At 35.8% G+C, this 18,968-nt stretch overlaps 1 protein-coding gene across 1 annotated transcript; it reads left to right on the top strand.

Moving 5' to 3' along the window:
* Positions 1-3,025: 3,025 nt before the first annotated feature.
* GOLT1B (golgi transport 1B) lies at positions 3,026-12,413 on the top strand (the record flags this gene model as incomplete). The annotated part of the gene is made up of 4 exons (XM_006903354.1): positions 3,026-3,117; positions 4,257-4,435; positions 9,892-9,973; positions 12,375-12,413. Coding segments are annotated over 4 exons (392 nt in total), but the record flags the coding sequence as incomplete, so codon positions are not given.
* Positions 12,414-18,968: the final 6,555 nt, after the last annotated feature.

Here is an 18,968-nt window from a genome sequence, read left to right as displayed (position 1 = left end):
TATGTTTATTTTGCTTTGCCTAATTTTGTTGAAGAAGTTTTATGTAAGATTTTTATAATCAGAGTGTTATGAGTCTATGAGAGTGGGCAAGAATAAATCTAGAAATAAAATAGGCTTAAAAAATCCAATTTAAGTCTCTTTTGATCTGTTCAAGGCTGAGAATACACCACAGAATCATGCCAGTGCTATTTCTGACCAAGAAGTTAATGCCAATTCTTTCCTGCCTAAATGTTTTTGTGTGCCATTGAAACACTTGCAACTCATAGCAATCATCTGTATAATAGCTCTCTATGAAGCCTGCCCTATTCTGAGCCAGTGTCCCTGCCTTCAACACACTTACCCCTGTTACCCTAGTTACTGTGTCAACCCATCATCCAGGGTCTTCCTCTCCTGCGCAGTCCGTCCACCCTTCTGAACATGATGTCCTTCTTCAGGGACTGGTCTCTCCTGGCCACGTGCCCAAAATATGTCAGACAGAGCTTCAAAATCCTAGCCTCCATGGAGAAACTTGGTTTCACACTCTCCAAGACAGACCTGTTTGTTCTCTTGGCGGTCCATGGTATGTTCAGTACTCTCCTCCATCACCACAACTCAAAGGAAATTGATTGTTCTGTCATCCTTAGTCATTGTCCTGGTCTCTGGTGCATAGCAAGTAATTGCGAAGACGATGGCCTGGAGAGGTTCCTAATTTCCCCAGTGCAGTTTGTTTGGGGATAAAGTAAGGAGGGTTTTGATTCCATCTGGCATCAGAAGACTATATGTGAATTCTCTCCTTTCTCACTTAGTTCTATAACTAAGGACAAGTTCTTTAATCTGAGTCTTTGGTTACCCTTATAAAACATGGGATGGTGTGGTGCTACTTTTTGCCTCAAAATTTTGTATGACAGGTATTGGTAAAAGCATTTTATCAAACAGCCATATTTAGGCATTGTACTTTTAAAAAAAATTTTTTTATTTTTTATTTTTGTATGTACCATTAAATCGGATCTGACTGGTACAAGAAGAAGATTGTCCCTCATTCTCCACAACAGAGCATCTGGTGAATTTGAACCACTCATCTCTGGGGTTGTAATACAGCTTTTTACCACTAGGCCACCAGAGCTCACCAGGCATTGTTCATTTTATTGCAGTCAGTGTTTGATAGATCTTCTGGCATTGCCTTTCTTATATTTGTTAACGAACTAATAACTATCACCAAGGAAACTTCCTTCAGAAAGTTTTTAATTTTCCAGAGTCCTTAGGTTTTATGAAACCAAACATTTTGCCTGAGTAAATGATCCTGTAGGAACATTATGGCATATTGGTTAAATATACAGGCAACAGACCTAGGTTCACACAAACTAAATCGCAAATCCCTCTAGGCATAAAATGATATAATACTTACCTTGTAGAAGGATTGAGAGGATTGAGTTTAATGAGGTGCTTAAAGCACTTCATGGGGCCCAATTTATTGTAAGTTTGCAATGCTTCTAATTTTCTTTCTGATGAGCAAAGACTGAAAATGCTTGTTAGTATGTAATCATTAGGGTAACTTAGGAAAAGATAAAAATTAGACATATTGCACTCAAAGTTCCAGCAATTAAATCCAAACTACAAAATAGCTTATGGAATTTTACCTGTTACTTTGTCCATATTTTCCTCACAGGAGAAGGATGGTAAGAATGGCAGGCAGCAGCTATCTATAAATTGAGGAGGATAGGGGAGAATGGTGGGAGTGGAATAGAAAAAGAAAATAGAGATTTTCATGTCAACATGCAGTTTTCTATGATTAAAGATTTTAAAGGGTTTTTTAGTAACGTCAGTCCAGAGTTTTAGCTTTTTTTTGTGCTGAGGTAAAGACACAGATCAAAAATCATTAAGAGTCATTAATTAAAATCATTCATCCAGAAATACTGCAGGCTGTTCTCTGGCTCTGTTCTGCTATATAAAGAAAATGTTTCTAGGTAAAATAAAGACTGGTGGCATTTCCATGACAACAAAACTAAAATGATCTAGAAGGTGACTCAGTGGATTATTTTGTGATGTTAATAGACAGTACACCATCTCCTTCAAGAATAAACTCAAGAGATAAGCTCTAGATAGTGAATATAAAATCCCTAAAATTAATCTGCTAGGTAGGCCGGACATGGACGGACTTCACATTATATGCTTCGTCCACCACTCTATGCAGTACTTGGAACAGTTCCTAGCATCTAGTAGTTAATCACAACTTGGGCTTTGAACAAATGAGTAAAAAACGAGATGATAAATAGTAGTCAAAACTTCAAAGCATGATCTTACTAATCACTAGGCTAAATATATGAATGAACTCAAAGTTTAAAACGTATCATTGTGTACCATCAAGTCATACATAGCTGACTGTGAAGCAGGTTTTCAGAGGCTTTCAATCACACAGGATGAGATTGTCCTCTCTCTCACTCACTCTCTTTCTCTCACTCTATTCAGCTGGCAGATTCAAACTGCATATCTTAGAGTTGAAAGCACAAATTCTTACCACTAGGCAACCTGAGCTCCTTAATAAATAATCAAGGAGAAGTTAAAAGTGACATCTAACTTCCTACAGTTTAACTTTCAGGGAGAAATACTTCAAAATATTTCTTGTTAATCATTGTGAAAAGTTGTTCATAACTGAGTGGATCATATTGTGATGACTTGCCATAGCACTTCTGATAACTTGAAGAAGGAATTTTAAGAACAAAGCAGGAACTGTACGTATGTATAGAATGTGAAGGGAGATAATACGTTATTAAAAGAAAAACCATACATAAATGTCTAGTAGAAAAAATAAATAATAGTAAATGTGCTTGTGAGAAATGCTGTCTCCTTATAAAGGTAGAAATTGTCATTCATATTTTAATTGTGAAATAATTTGCTGGTGTTAATTTTTCAGTTTGGTGAGCATCATTGTAGATAAACCTATCCCCTTGTATCAGCCCAAAGAGAACAATGAAGTCTCTTACTTAGCTTACAGAGATCTTGGTGTGACTTTTTCTCTATCCTTAACCATATGTAACTTGTATTGCAGAAATTGGAATGGGATTGACAGGATTTGGAGTGTTTTTCCTGTTCTTTGGAATGATTCTCTTTTTTGACAAAGCACTACTGGCTATTGGAAATGTGAGTTTTTAAATAGGTTTATAAGCTAATTTAACCATAATAAATCATTACTGGCTTTTAAATTTGCGGAAATAATCTGCTGTTATAAATAGGTAAAAATTCCAGCTATGTTCTATATTTCTGTCAATAATGAAATCTTTAAATATGGGATACCTCATTTAACTCAAAAACATAAACCAACTTTTAAGAACTTCATTAATCTTTTTAATGATCTGTTAATTATTAATATACTTAGAAAGTATATGTAATTATTGATATGCTTAGAAAGTGCATGTAAAGTTATTTCTTTGAAATGTACAGTAATATTTATTTGTGGAGGTTATTCATGAGTTCTGGAAGTAAATACTATGCCTTTGAAGAGAATAAGATCACTGAAGAGAGTTTTTGTATGAAAGGTATATTTCTTTTCAATTTGATTGAGAAATAGAAAAAGATAATGTAATTGTTAACAGTTGATATTGTTCTAGATGATAAGACAAACAGCATTGGTATCTTTAATTTGAAGATTAACTTTTAGATGTAAGTATATGCATATGAAATATGTCCCATTAAAATTAATGAGGCAGGGCAAATATTCAGGACTAAGACATGGAGAAAAGCATGCTTTTGTAGATCACAATTTCTTGTCCACTCTTCTATCTAAAGACATACAAACTGTATTTAAGAACACATTATTCTGTTTTTATTTTTTTATGGCAGCAGATACTCTGGAATTGTCTTTCCTGATCTTGCATGTTTTCCTCTACTGCACTTAGCCATTTCAGGATCTCCCCATATAGAGGGCCATCTCTCTTTATACCTTATTACTTTATCTGCTGTAATAAACAGTCCCTACCCATCTAGAATTGCAAACACTACTGGAGATGCAGGTACTTAATGATAAAGCATAACCTTTCTTGTTTCTCTTTTCTCAGTTAAGATAGAAGAAAATGAAAGGTAAAATACAACTCTTAACTCTCACATGCATAGTCTGCTCTGCTCTGATTCTTCCTTGTTCCTTATAGTTTACTCCCTGACCAGTCATTAAAAGCCAAACAGATGTGCTACTTTTTATTATATTTAGCTTTGATCTTGTTTTTCAAATATATGCCATATAATTAAAATTGTTATTTCTATGTTGCATTTCTTTTCTATTCTAGGTTTTATTTGTGGCTGGCTTGGCTTTTGTAATTGGTTTAGAAAGGACATTCAGATTCTTCTTCCAAAAACATAAAATGAAAGCGACAGGATTTTTCCTTGGTGGTGTCTTTGTAGTCCTTGTTGGTTGGCCTTTAATAGGCATGATCTTCGAAATTTATGGGTTCTTTCTCTTGTTCAGGTAAGGCAACCATTTGATTTTCTTTTTCAGTGAACCAGAATGTCAAATTAGTATTACAGACCAAACCCAAGGTCATTACTGTCAAGTTGGCCTTAACTCGTAGCCACCTTCCAAGACAGTACAACTGTCCTGTAGAGTGTCCTCTGCTGTTCTCTTTATGGAAGCATAGTGCCACATCTTTTGTCCACAAAGTAGTTTGTGGATTCAAACCTTCCCCTTAGCAGTGAAGTGGTTGGCCCTCATGACACCAGGAGACAATTACTACAGAGTTCCAGATGTTTGAATTATTATGACTAGTTGTTGTTGTTACTATATACCATCAAGTCAGAACTCCCTCAGAACTGACCCTCCAGCAAGTTTCAGAGGCAGTAAATCTCACAGGATGAGATTGCCTGCCCATCTTTATCTTGTAGAGCAGCTGAAGGATTTAAACTGCTTGCCTTTACATTAGCGGTGCAGCTCCTTACCACTAGCCACCAGAGAAAGACAGTTACTTTCTTTCATGGATTTTTGTTTAAATTAATTTTTTTATTACACTACCGTGTCAACTGTTAAAACTTACCAAGTGCAGATGATTGCCAACACATAAACAGTCTTCAAAGTAGTTGCAATGTAATAAAATTATTTTTATTTGACATTTTATGATATTGTAAGTAGTTTAATATTTACATCAGCTAAAGAGTTGAATAGAAGATTTCAAAAGGCACCATGGGATGACAAAATATTACTATGAAATGTAATATTACAATGAAATGTGCAAGAAGTTGGAGTCAGAAAATCCAAAGGGCTGAACTCGCTCAGCATTTCTTAAGTTCAAGGAACTGAAGAACAGATTCAAACCTCGAGTTGCTATAATCAAGGACGCTTTAGGCAGAATATTGAACAATCCAGGAAGTATTAAAAGAAATTGGAAAGAATATACTGAGTCACTGTATCGAAAGGAATTGGCAGACACAGAAGAATTTCATGAAACAACATATGAGCAAGAGCCTATGATGCTGAAGGAAGAGTTCAGGCTGTTTTGAAGAAAATAGGAAAAAATAAGGCCCCAGGAATAGATGGTATACCAACTGACATATTTCAGCTAACAGATGCTTCCCTGGACGTGCTCACCAAGTTGTGCCAAGAAATCTGGAGAACAACCACTTGGCCAACTGACTGGAAGAGGTGACCCAACAGAGTGTGGAAACTATAGAACAATATCACTGATTTCACATGCAAGCAAGATTCTACTGAAGATTATCCAAAAATAACTGGAACAGCACATCAGCAGAGAACTGCCAGAAGTCCAGGCTAGGTTTAGAAGGGGTCATGGTTCTAGGGATATTGTAGCTAATGTTAGATGGATCTTAGCTGAAAGCAGGGAATACCAGAGGAATGTATATTTGTGTTTCATGGACTATGCAAAGGCGTTTGTCTGTGGATCATATCATAACAAACTGTGGCTGACTCTGAGAAGAATGGTAATCCCAGAACACTTGATCATGCTAATGTGAATCCTATACTTGGACCAAGAGGCAGTCATCAGAACAGAGCAAGGAAACACTGCATGATTCAAAATTGGGAAAGGACGTACACCAGGGATATTTCCTGTCTCCATACTTTTTCAACCTCTATGCAGAGCAGATTATCCGGGAGGCTGGGCTCTATGAGGAGAATTGTGGCATCAGGATTGGTGGAAGATCTATTAACACTCTGCGTTATGCAGATGACATAACCCTGCTTGCTGAAACTGAGGAGGACCTGAAGCGCTTGCTGCAGAGGGTCAAGGACTGCAGCCTCCAATATGGATTGAGGCTCAATGTCAAGAAGACAAAGATTCCCACCGCTGGACCAATTGGCAGCATCAGGATGGGTGATGAAGAGATTGAGATTGTTCACAGCTTTAGTTTGCTTGGCTCCACATTCAACACTCTTGGCACCAGTAGCCTGGAAATGAAAAGACGTATTGCACTGGGAAGGTCTGCTGTTAGGGACCTCTCTCCACAGTACTGAAGAGCAGTGTTGTGTCCCTGGAGACTAAGGTCTCATACAGGCCATGGTCTTCGCAATCACTTGTTATGCATCAGAGAGTTGTACAATGACTGGGGAGGATAAAAGGGTTATGCCTTTGAGCTGTGGTGTTGGAGAAGAGTATTGAGGGTACCATGGACTGCTAGGAAAACAAATAGATTCAGCCTGGAAAGGGTTAAACCTGGCTGCTCCTTGGAGGCAAGGATTCTGAGGCTTCGTCTGCCATGCTTTGGTCATGTTGTGAGGAGAGACAGGTCCTTGGAGAAGGACATCATGCTTGGGAGGGTGGAGGGACAGCGCAGGAGGGGAAGGCCCTCTATCAGGTGGATTGATTCAGTGACTGGGGTAATTGGGATGGGAGTGTCAGAGACAGTGCAGTTAGCACAGGATAGAGCAGAGTTTAGGGCTGTTGTACATAGGGTCGCTATGAGTTGCAAGCAACTCGACAGCACATAATAGCAAAAAACCATTATAGAAGACATATAGGTGGGTTGTTACTGTGTACTGTCAAGTCAGAACCAACTCACAGCTGACCTTCCAGTAAATTTGCAGAGGTTCTAAACAGCGTAGAAAGTGATTGCCTGTCTTTCTTTCACAGAGCTTATGGTATATTTGGGTGGTGTGCCTTTTGATTAACAGTGCCACTCTTTACCACTCAGCTCCTACTGCTACCTTATCAGATGAGTAGATCCAACATTTTAATGCATAAAGCTGGATTCTTTATAGTTACTGCTGTGTGATAGTTCATTTATTATAGATTCATAGGAGAAAATTCTATACCAGGCACACCATAGGAGATTTTATTTTGCCAGTCCTTTTCTGGTTTTATTTACTATCGAGTTGGATCCAACCCATACCTCTGGCAGATTTTCAGAGGCATTTAATTGCATGGGAGGAGAATGCACATCTGTCTCCCATGGAATAGCTAGTGGACTTGAATGAACCCCATTCCCTAGAGATTGCAGCACAGCTTCTTGCTACTTGGCCATCAGATCAAGTTATATATTTGCTTGTGAACAAGTAAATTAAACAATAGTATACAACATGAAAATAGTACCTTTTGTTAAAAGTCTTCTATCAAGTGCTGTATTAGTCATAAGAGATAAACTAAATGCCAGATCTTCTTTAGGGAATTTCTTTTTTATAGTACGGGAAATAGACATCTAAAGATACTGGTAGGATACAGTAAAAAGACCATTACAGAAATAGAGACAAGGTCTTAGAAGAGCATAACTAAGTCTAGTAAGAAGTAAAAATTGTTAGCTGGTGAACTAGACCTTGAAAGAAGGAAGATCAATTAACTAATCAGAGTAGCAGTATTGTTAAACTGCAAGTTTTAGTTCTCAGTCAGGCTAACCTCATTCACAACAAGATCTCCCTACTGTAATCCATAGGGTTTTCATTACCTGATTCTCTTAGACCTTTCTGGTTTCCCCAGTCTAGAAGGTCTACACTCAGTCTTGAACTGACAGGCCCATGATGGCTGCACTTAAGGTGTACTGGCCAAGAATCCAATGCAGGTATAACGGATGAATGGTGAGAATTTTACATCCAAACCACAAAAACAAGTACAGGAACATGGAAGTATGTATCATCAAGAAAAAATGAACGATAAATGAGATGGGAGCCTGTCATGAATGGAATGGAGTAGAGATGCTGCTGGAAAAGAAGATTAGAACCAGGTTGCAAAACTATGAATGACTTAAAAAGTATATGTTATCCCACAACCAAATTTGATGTGTAGGGTTTCAAAGGTCTGAGTCTTTATTCTCAGTGGTTAGAGAAGAGGAGGACACACAGATTTTTAAGGTAGCAGTAAGAAAACACATAGTTTAAGTAAATTTTTGTAGTATCTGTAAAATGTATATTTGAAAAAGGATAGTGTTCATTCAAAAGAGAAAGATGAGATATGGAAGACATTTAAGAGGCTGTTACAGTGTAGTGCAATAAGAATAAAGACTGGAATCCTGGAAAAGAACCAAAAATAAAGGAGTATATGGTTAAAGAAAGAAGTTGATTATCACAGGAATGTCTTGTAAAGAAAGCTTAGTAACTTTGAGAACTCTGCAGGAAGTTCATTTGCTTTTTTAATTATATAGCAAGTTTAGTGTTCAGGCACAAAAATAAAAACTAATCATTGAAATTAATAAAGAATAAGTTTTAGCATCATTGATAAATTTTTTAAAAAGACACCAACTCCACATTGGTGTTTAGAGAAGGTTTTGCTGCACCGTACTGGCTTTTGTTACTGGATTTTGTTCTGAAATATACTTTGAAGTATATAGTCCTAAGAGTCTTAAAGGTAGTTTTCTGGATATTTATATTTCTTAATAGTAGCACATTTAATTACACATTTTCTTAAATTTAGTGCTACTAGAAAGTAGTATTTTTGAGATCTGTATATACAATCAAAATGAGAACTACCTTTTCTAAAATTAAAAACCCTACTTTCTGTATGCAATTATTTTATTCTGTATCCACTTCCAATAAAAAGCTTACCTCTGGAAACTATAAACTTGGGAGAAAAAAAATTAAAGTTTTGCACCTAAGACTTAAGTTCATAGGGTCGCTGTGGGTTGTCAAAGACTATGGCACTTAACAACAATTCTTAATTTATTGCTTAGTCTTTTACATCTGTCCATTGTATTTTCATCTCTATATACCTAATTTTGGAAAAGTCTATATACCTAATTTTGTTGGAGTTCTTGGCTGGCATACATAGTTAAGTGCTCAGGTGATCACTGAAAGGTTAGTGGTTTGAGTCTGTCCCGAGGTACCTCAGAAGAGAGACCTGTGAATCCACTTCAGAAAATCAGGCGTTGGAAAGTCTGAAACCAGTCATAATCCACATAGAGTCACCGTGAAGCCATTTTTATACCTAATTTGTTTTCAGAAGAGGTTCATTCTCTATGCATATTTTAATAAACTTTTTATATAGAGATAGGTCAACTAGTCAACAGTTTCTTTTTAAGTTGTTGACACTTTGTAACGTCTCTGAACTAGTATTTCTACTAGAAAATGGGAGTTACTGTGAAGTTACTAAAAACCTGTCTTACAGATCGTCCAGTGTGTCAGAATACGTGATGTTTTGAAATGTTAACACTTAGTAATTTTTTTGTGTATGACAGCTTTTGTTATAATGGCCCTTCCCTTACGCTATCTCCACTGCTTTTCTTTTGGCCCCTTCTACTGGCAGAACTCACCATAATGGAGGGAATCATCAGTAGGTCAGCTGAGACATAACTGATTAACTTGAGTGTACCATGTAGCTTGCTCTTCCAAATTTTTACCAATAATCACATTTTCTAACAACGTTTGTCTTAAAGTTTAATGTCTCTAAAACAGTCATTATTTTAATGGAATCTTTCTTTTTACTTGGTTAGCAATTTATTTGGTGATAGAATGTGTTAAGCTCTAAGAGCCTTTTCCTTTTTCTCTCCCAGGGGCTTCTTCCCTGTGGTTGTTGGTTTCATTAGAAGGGTACCAGTCCTTGGGTCCCTCTTGAATCTACCTGGAATTAGATCAGTAAGTAGACACATATCTAGCATTGTGTATTTAAAATCATAAAAAGAAATACTTTTTGCTGCTTTTTAATTACAGAAATTTAAGTAATTGATAGTTGATTGAGGAGTTGATAACTTTTTTAATTATCATATAAATGTTTCCATTACCTGGAACATAGTTATTGTAAATACCAGAGACAATAAGTACTGCTAAATGGATAAAAACTGAACTTGAATTTCACTACATCAATTTTTAATATTGTTCTCTTATTTTAAATGTATCTCAAATTAATATCATTGTTACCTTTCTTTTTGAGGATTCAAAGCATTTTTCCATTAACTTTGATCTCTACTATTTACAAACAGTAATATTAATAGTATACAATGTCTTCTTGCAAATATTTATTTGTAAGACTGCATCACTGAATAGAAGGGTAAGATAGAAGATTATCTTACTGCTTGTTAGATGATACTATTTTGTCCTCAGCTCTATTCACAATTTCAGCAGTTGGGTTTCTTCATCAAGGGCGTCATTTGTATCCTGATAAAATAGAAGAGGGTGTAAAATGAAAAGGTTGATAAAGACTAAAGAGAACATTTTAAAAATTGACAAGCGAAGTGATTTCATTCAATTTATTATCTAATTCTTGATAATAAATTACTATTGGAGAGAGTCATAGTGCCTTTCAGATTCATCTTTCTTGTTGACTTCTCAGAAGAAGCTTCCTTTATTCACTATGACCGGACATGGTCAGGTCTCTGCCTCTGTCACAGCACTACTTCTGTCTTATTGTTGGGAGGCTTGTATATGAATTGTTACAGTCCCTGAGAGCAGCAACAGACAATATTTTGGTCATTGTTCTATTCCAGTGCTAATACAATACCTGGCACATGATGAAAACACTGGAATATGTGCTTAATGGAAGATTGAATATAATTGATCCTCAAGGATTCCAGTTACTTTCTTGAAATTTAAATCCTAATTTCATTTAAATTTAGGATTTAGTAAACTGAATGCATAAATTTCAGCATCTGGGTAATCTGGAATTCAGCTAAGTTGGGGACAGTCTTTTGGCTCTAGATCTAACCTTTGGTTCCATGTCCTTTTCTGGAAATTTCATAGTTTCACATCTATCCTGAACAACTAGGGTAAACTAGCTTAAAAGACAGATTTAAAAGATCACAAGTTAGGTGTTAGAGAGTCCATCTACTTCCTAAACCTTTAGATTTTAGATCTTTAAAAACTAGCTATCAGTATTTGTTAGATTCTGAATGAGCTAAGGGATGGCTTGTCTTAATCAAATTCTATTTCCATCCCTAGACCAATTTTAGAAGCATTACTTTACAGCCATGGCAACCTAGATATTTAAGTTCTCCTTGGAGAATGTTAAAATTTTTCTCTTGTTTATTTTAAAATTCAAATGGCTTGACACATAACACTCAGCATCTTTTAAATTCTAGTAAGAAAATTAACTATGTCCTTAATTTAAGGAATATGCCTTAATTATATAATTGGACACTCAGCACTCTAGATTACATTCACTGTCACTACTTAATCATAATAAAACCACAAGTGAAATATGAGTAGTGTAAAGAAAGAAACTGTTAAGATGATTGGTAAGTTTTGATAGTATCTTAACCACTTGAGTTATGTAATTTTTAATATCTCTACTTTGATTTAGTCTTTGAATCACCATCTGGAATGCTAAAGAAAACCAACTGGCTTTATATTTGAGGTTAAGTAGGTAATATGAATGAATAGCTAAATTAATAAGTGCTAAAATTTATACTTAGTAATTATCAATTTATACTTACATCATTACATTTGTTTTTAATGTTGTTACCACTTTTAGTCTGAGTCTAGAATACACATTTAAAGAATTTTTAGTCAATAGTTGTTGTTAATTACTGAACTTAATGGAGTTAAATCTGTTTGTTCAAAGACTACATAGGCCCAGAAGAGAGCCACAGTTAATGGTCAGTTGAAATATCTTACTGAGTTCATTTAATGCATGAATGGCTGGTGTTTCAGCATCTTTTTTTCTTTTTCTTTTTTTTCCTTAAGCTAGCAGTGTTAAACATCATTTATCCAATTCATTTATTCATTGTGTTGCATTTGTCATGTTGCACCTTTAAAGTCATATATATATATATATATGTATATACATATAACATGTGATGGGGGAAGAAAGACTTCTTTGGAAAAATTTTTTTGTTTTATTTTTTTAATATTTATGTGTCAGAAGATGGTGGTGAGTAATACTGGTTTAATCATTGTCAGTCATAACTTAAATTTCCACAGATTTTCTTGTAAACTTGTAATTTTTTTAATCAAGTTTTGAAATGTAGATAAAATTTACAATGTTGGCAGGCCTTTTCCCCCCACCTAACTCTTTATTTCTGTTTTTGTTTTTACCTTACAGTTTGTAGATAAAGTTGGGGAAAGCAACAATATGGTATAACAACAAGTGAACTGAAGACTCATAAAATATTGTATTATTTATAAAATCCTCTGAAGAATATTCAGCACAAAACTAAATTACATGAAATAGCTTGTAATGTTTTTTACAGAAGTTTAAAATGTATAGCCTACAAAGTACCAACAGCAATTAGGAAAGGAGCAAAAACAGGTTTGTAACCCAGTGATCTAAGAAGTCAGCGAGCAAACGGAAGGAGGTGAAATCAGCATTACAATCCATACTGAAACTCTTGAAGGCTATTATTATTTTTTCCACAATGTGTGAAACACAGCCATCCTTAGAGAATTGTGCCTGTTCCTTTTCTTTTTTTATTTTGAAAGTGTGGGAACACCCATAGGCATTGCTGTTTAGCTTTGTCCACTGTGCTGTATCTCTGAAAGTGATGGATGAGGTAGATTGGATTATGTCATTTTAAAACTTGGAAGAACAGTTTTCGGTTTTTAATCACCTTTTTTTTTAATGTGGTTAAAATACAACCTTTCTAGTTCTTCTGAATCTTAATGTTTTAAAGCCAGGTGCAAATCTGAACTAGATATTCTTTGTTAGAATATGAAAAGGTCATGTTTTTTAGTTCCTGTATTTATAGCTGGCTGTGTGCACTTTTTTGGTCAGCACACACTCTGGAAATACTCATGCTTATTGAGAGTCCAGCCTCCAAGTATCTGCCTGTTATTGTTCACTTAACAAATAGCGCTCTTGACTATAAAGTAATCTGTTACAAGAGTTGTATCGATGAAGTCTTTTATTTAAGGTACTAAATGGTGCAAAGAAAATGTGTCTTTCAGTGTCATGATGTAGTTTTTCTTTTTTAAAATTTCATTTTCTTTTTCATATATTAAAATAACTATTGGCATTGTTTACTTTAAAATATGTAAGTTCTTAAAAGGTTAAACTTAACATCTTTTTTTTTAAAGGGCTGTTCATCCAAGCTGAGTTTTCCTTTTATATCTTCAACCTTTTCATAAATAAAAATCAGTATGTATGACACATGCTTCATGTGAGCACTCTTCATCTGGAAGTGGAGACCATTTCTAAGATTACATATGGACGTTATTTTACTCTCATTAAACTGACTCAAGATTCTTAAAAACAAGACACTAAGAAAATAATGCATCATCATTTTCCTTGGAAGCAATGTTTGTGGTAGATGTAGGAGCACATTAAACAGCCACAATACTATTTATCACTAATGATTGCACTATTGACTTTTTTAACACCCGTAAAATTTATAATGCATAAAATCATAATTGAAATTTGTAGGGATTTTTTTTATGGGTTTTTTGGTTTTTGTTTTGGTTGGGTTTTGTGTTGTTTGTTTTTTTGTGTGGGTTTGTTTTTTTTTTTTTAATTTTAAAAATATGTCTACAAAATATAGTACAGCTTACAGTTTTCTGAAGTTTGATCTTTTGGTGCCCAGAGAATTTGCAACCTTGCTCGTCAAAAGAAGGAAAGACTTGGTATATAGTCTCATGGTTCCGTCTTGTGGATTACTGTCTTTTTTTATACTAGTTATATATAATCTGTAAACATGCAAGGGTATTGACAAATGAAGACTCCTACCTCAATAGTTCATGAAATAAGAAGAGACCTGGTATTATGTCTAATGTTCTTTTTTAAAAAAGTAATATCTTCATCTGGAGAGCATCAAATACGTATATATATATACACACTTTGGGGACTGACTTATACACAGTGCCCAGTAGGACTCTTGATATACATATTTTTGACTGACCTGTATTATTTAAGTGTCTAGGTAATTCTGCCTTTTTAGAGCAAGAACTGTTAATGTAAGGAATATATTATTTAACTCCTTTGTAGACATATATTTCTATCAAAATGCTCTTTGCACTGTGACAGAGATGCTTTGTTCAGTAAATTTTTTTTTTTTTTTTCTCAGAAACATTAAGTGAACAAAAGCTTGGGACAGATTTGATAATCTCCCATTCTTTTCTAAAATGGTGAGGCAAGAGCAGTTTTCTGTTTGAAATGACTCCACAGTTAATATCATATGTGAGTTTGGGACTCCTGGCAGCATTGTTTATGCTTTTTCTATACTCTTAATGAGGCTCCCTTTTGAAACAAACTAGTCTGACAGAAAGTACTATATGTACATTGTATTTTCTCTTCCTTCCAATACTAGCTTGTATTTGTGACCAAAAAAAACATATATTTTTTTTTCAGTTATTTCCCTAGAGAAAGAGGAAAAGGTCTAATACTGCTTAGCCTTAAGTGTTTCTGTCATTGTTCAAATGTATTTCCTATATAACAGAAACATATTTGGATTGTTTTTCTTTTCCCCTTATAAATTGTAATTCCTTGAACACTGCTGCTTTAAAAAGTCTCATGGTCAAATTATATGATCTAACAATTGAATATTGTAAATATATTTGTCTTACCTCTCAATAAAAGGGTTCTTTTCTATTTCTGGTGAAGTATATTTTTATTATAAAATACTAAAAATTAGTATTGTAAAGTAGCCAACCCAGTTTTTAAAAGTTTTCTCTCTGTGCAGTTTGCCTCTTAAAAAGTAGTCATCATTTTTTTTTTCAAATAGGTTAAATTGAGATATGCAACAAACTCTTAATTTTACAAATTGTGAAAAGAGTTAAGTCACTTTCTTTGGGCAGTATTCTGTTAGGAAACTTAAATTCTCAGGTCCACTATCATTTGGTTGTTAAACAGACATTTTCTGAATACCTTTTGAGTATTAAAATGCCTGTATTGACTTCAGGACCATAGAATTATGGTAATTCTCCATAAAAGAGGAGCCCTCAGGCCTTGTTTTACTTGTGTTTAGGACAAACATTCCTCTAAGTAGTTCAGCATTGGTTTGTCAGTTTGCTATACAGAGGTAACTTGGGGTTGCTGGGATGCTAAACACTGTGCACTGATGTGTCAAATGCCATAATAGTTACCCATAGTGGACAGTGTGGCAGAGCTCTGAGGCTTGGAAGCAGGAGTGGCATCCACTTCCTAAACAGCGTGCCTCTGGAAAGTATGAATTTAGAGAAGTGACAACAGTTATACAGGTTTCAGGTCTTTTGTTCATAGGGTCTCTATGAGTATCTTTGACTCAGTGACACTTAACAACAGCTAGTGGAAGAGTGAGCTCTGGTGGCCTAGTGGTAAGAAGTTACACTGTAATCCCAAAGGCACATGGTTCGAATCCACCAGCTGGTCTGTTGTAGGAGAAAGATGAGCAGTTTCCTCCATTGTGATTAACTGCCTCTGAAAACCCTCTGGAGGGTCAGCTATGACTTGATTCCGACTTGATGGTACACAACAAGTGGAACAGTAGGAAGCTCTTGACCTAGTGGTAAGGAGCGGTGCTGTAAACCTTAGGCACACAGATCTAATCCACCAGCTGCCTCAGAGAAGATAGGTGGGCAATCTCACATGAGATTTACAGCCTCTCTAAACCTGATGGAGAGTCAGCTATGAGTTTGTTCCAACTCCACAGCACCTAATAAGTGGACTTTAGTCATCAGACTGCTGACTGACATGGTAGCAGTTCCGATTCGACCATCAGCTATTCCGTTAGAGAAAAATGAGGCTGTCTGCCTCAAAGATTTCTGTCCTCAGAAACCATAAGATTTCTACTTTGGTTGCTGAGTCAAAATTAGCTATAAATGAATAAGGGTGATGGAAGAGTCAATGACTTTAAATTGTGATGCTTGGCAAAGTATACCGTATATTCTGTGGACTGCCAGAAGAACATACACTTCTGTCTTGGAGGACATAAAACAAAGGTTAGTTCTTTTATCTCTCAGCTTACCTTAAAGGCATCCTTAAGGCAAGGATGTCTCACTGTGGGCATGTGTGTCAGGAGGGACCAGTCCTTGGGAAAAGACATCATGATGGGAAAAGGTTAGAGTCAGAGAGGAAGACCCTCAATAAGAGGCTGACATAGTGGCTTAGCAATGGGCCCAAACATAACCGTATTAGGAGGATGACACTCCAGATAGAGCAAGATTCAGATCTGCTTAAGAGTCTGAATTGTAGCCAACTTGATGGCACCTAACAGCTGCTGTGGGTCAGCAGTATTGATAGTCGCCCATAAAAAGTTTATAGCTTTACCATTAATTCAGAGTTCTTCAATCTCATTCCCAAGCACTCACCTCAAATTGTACTGGCAAGAAGTGGTAGAATAATTTGTGGTCTTTGCACCCTAACTTCTTCAATCAGTAGTTACTAGGACTGTTCAGACTTCAGCTATATTGTTGATTGACATTTTCAGAAGATACTTTTGGAGAGAAAAATGACTTGTTTTAACTCATTTATGTCTCAAAATACAACTTATTTTGAAATGTGTGTACTTATATGAATATATGCACATAATATTTTTTCAGTGTATCATTTTATTGGAAGGGTTGTTTGGCTTTTTTAAATGTAAATCCAAAGATACAGAACTGCTATTGCTATTTATGTATTCAGATGCCTGCTATAAAATTGACATTGCTAAAGGCAATTACTCCCATTTTCTTAAAGCTCCTATGATTACTGCTATTGTAAAATATAAAAACTAGACAGTGAATTTAAAAATTAGTGGAAAAAAATGTTTCAGCATTTTTTTTCCTCCAAGTGGAAGGAGGGACCTAAATGAAACCAGTTAACATCTCCAGTGTTTTGATCATCATAAATTTTGGTAAAGTAAAAATGCTACTGTGTGTCATTGGTTCAATTCTGACACCTAATGACCCTTTAGTACAAGGGTAGAGCTATCCCGTGCAGATTTCCTGAAAGGAGCAGATAACTTTAATACAGTCACTGGGATCTGATGTAGTTAGAATCTAAAGTGCTAAGAGCGTTAAGATTTTCAAAAAGCTGTAACCTGCAATTAAGGCCTGACTAAGTTTTAAGCCTTTTAAGTCCTGATGCCATTTTTAACCTTTCATGCCTTCTCTAGACTTTGAAATCAGCCACAACATTGCCAGAATTATTCAAGGACCTATCAACCCTTATTTTCATGAAGAAAAAAAGTTAATTTCCTCACAAAAGATTTTGAGAACTTGACTACGCCTACCCTTATTAGAACAACAAAATATATTAACAGAGGGGCCATTCCATTAATGGTAAGGGCCATGTCACTAAAGTTGACACGTTGTTACTGAACAAATCTACTTGACTATCCCAGAAGAACTCTGGTCGCTTAGTAGTAAGAAATTGCACTCCAGTCCCAAAGGTACGAAGTTTGAACCCAAGCAGCTGCTCAATTGAAGAATGGACATTCTCCTACCCTGCAGTTTGCTGCCTTTGAAAACCCACTGGAGGGTCAGTTATAAGTTGACTAAAATTGGGTGGCATACGATAACGGCAATTCTGTAAGAACCTTGCGTCAATAAAGACTTTTCTATTTAAAATCAACAAAAACACAACTTCTCATTTGTTAATTACTTGGTTACAAGACTGCCTTCCTCTATAAAACATATTCCTGAGGTTTGAGGTATGTTTTTGGTCATATTTGAATCTCCAGTTCCTGAGCCTTCGTTAAATGCTCATGAAAGTTGATGGATAAAGGTGAGTCCTCCCAGCTGCTATTCCTACTGACCACTCTCGTGCTAAAAAAGTCTCAAAAGAAGCAGGTTGCTTTCAGCAACAAAATGGGAGAATCTAATGATCTCTTCTATCCCCTTCTGAACCTTCCTTTCCTGCTTAGCTTTTCATATAATTTAGGGATCTTGACTTGGCTGCACTGAGCAGTTGCTCGATAGAAGAGCAACCACAGATAAAGGACCATGTCCAAAGAGTTCTATACTGGGGGTCGGGGCGTGGGGAGAGACACCCTATGCCTTCTGTGAACCTACTGTATGAGATTTTTTTGTGAATTGCTAATTCTTACTTTTCCAATAGAGAATGAAAACTAGGAGGGGATTGCTTTTTAGATTTCCGTTTTCAAGGTTATTGCTTTGTAATCAGAGATGCTAATGTGAAGTAGAACTACCTAAAGAACAAAACTTTTTAAAAGGCATTTGACTGTTTGGATCATATAAATTATGGCTAACATTGAGAAGAATGGGAATCCCAGAGCTCTTGTGACATTTATACCTAGATGGAGTTGTGCAGAGTAAAGGAACACTGCATGTTTTAAAATTAGGAAAGGTGTATATCAGGATTTTATGCATTCTCCATACTCTTTTGAGCGAACTATTTGAGAAACTGAATTCTATAAAGAAGAATGTGGCGTCAGGATTGAAGAAGGACTCGTCAATAACCTGTTTCTACAGATGACAAAACCTTGTTTGCTGAAAGTGTAGAAAACTCGAATTCAGCACATGCTGCAGAAGATCAAAGACTGTAACCGTCATTATGGATTTTTTCTCAACACCAAGAAAACAGAAGTCCTCACCACTGGTCCTATACGCAACATCATGATATGTTGTTGTTATGTGCCATCGAGTCTCTTGCAACTCATAGCGACCCTATGTGCAACAGCCCTAAACTCTGCTCTGTCCTGTGCCAATCGCACTGTCTCTGACACTCCCATCTCAATTATCCCAGTCACTGAATCAATCCACCTCATAGAGGGCCTTCCTCTCC

The sequence above is a fragment of the Elephantulus edwardii genome, unplaced genomic scaffold (genome assembly GCF_000299155.1).
Source record: "Elephantulus edwardii isolate Elephantulus edwardi_28Jun2011 unplaced genomic scaffold, EleEdw1.0 scaffold00579, whole genome shotgun sequence".
Taxonomy (NCBI): domain Eukaryota; kingdom Metazoa; phylum Chordata; class Mammalia; order Macroscelidea; family Macroscelididae; genus Elephantulus; species Elephantulus edwardii.
This window is presented reverse-complemented; position numbering and strand designations above follow the sequence as displayed.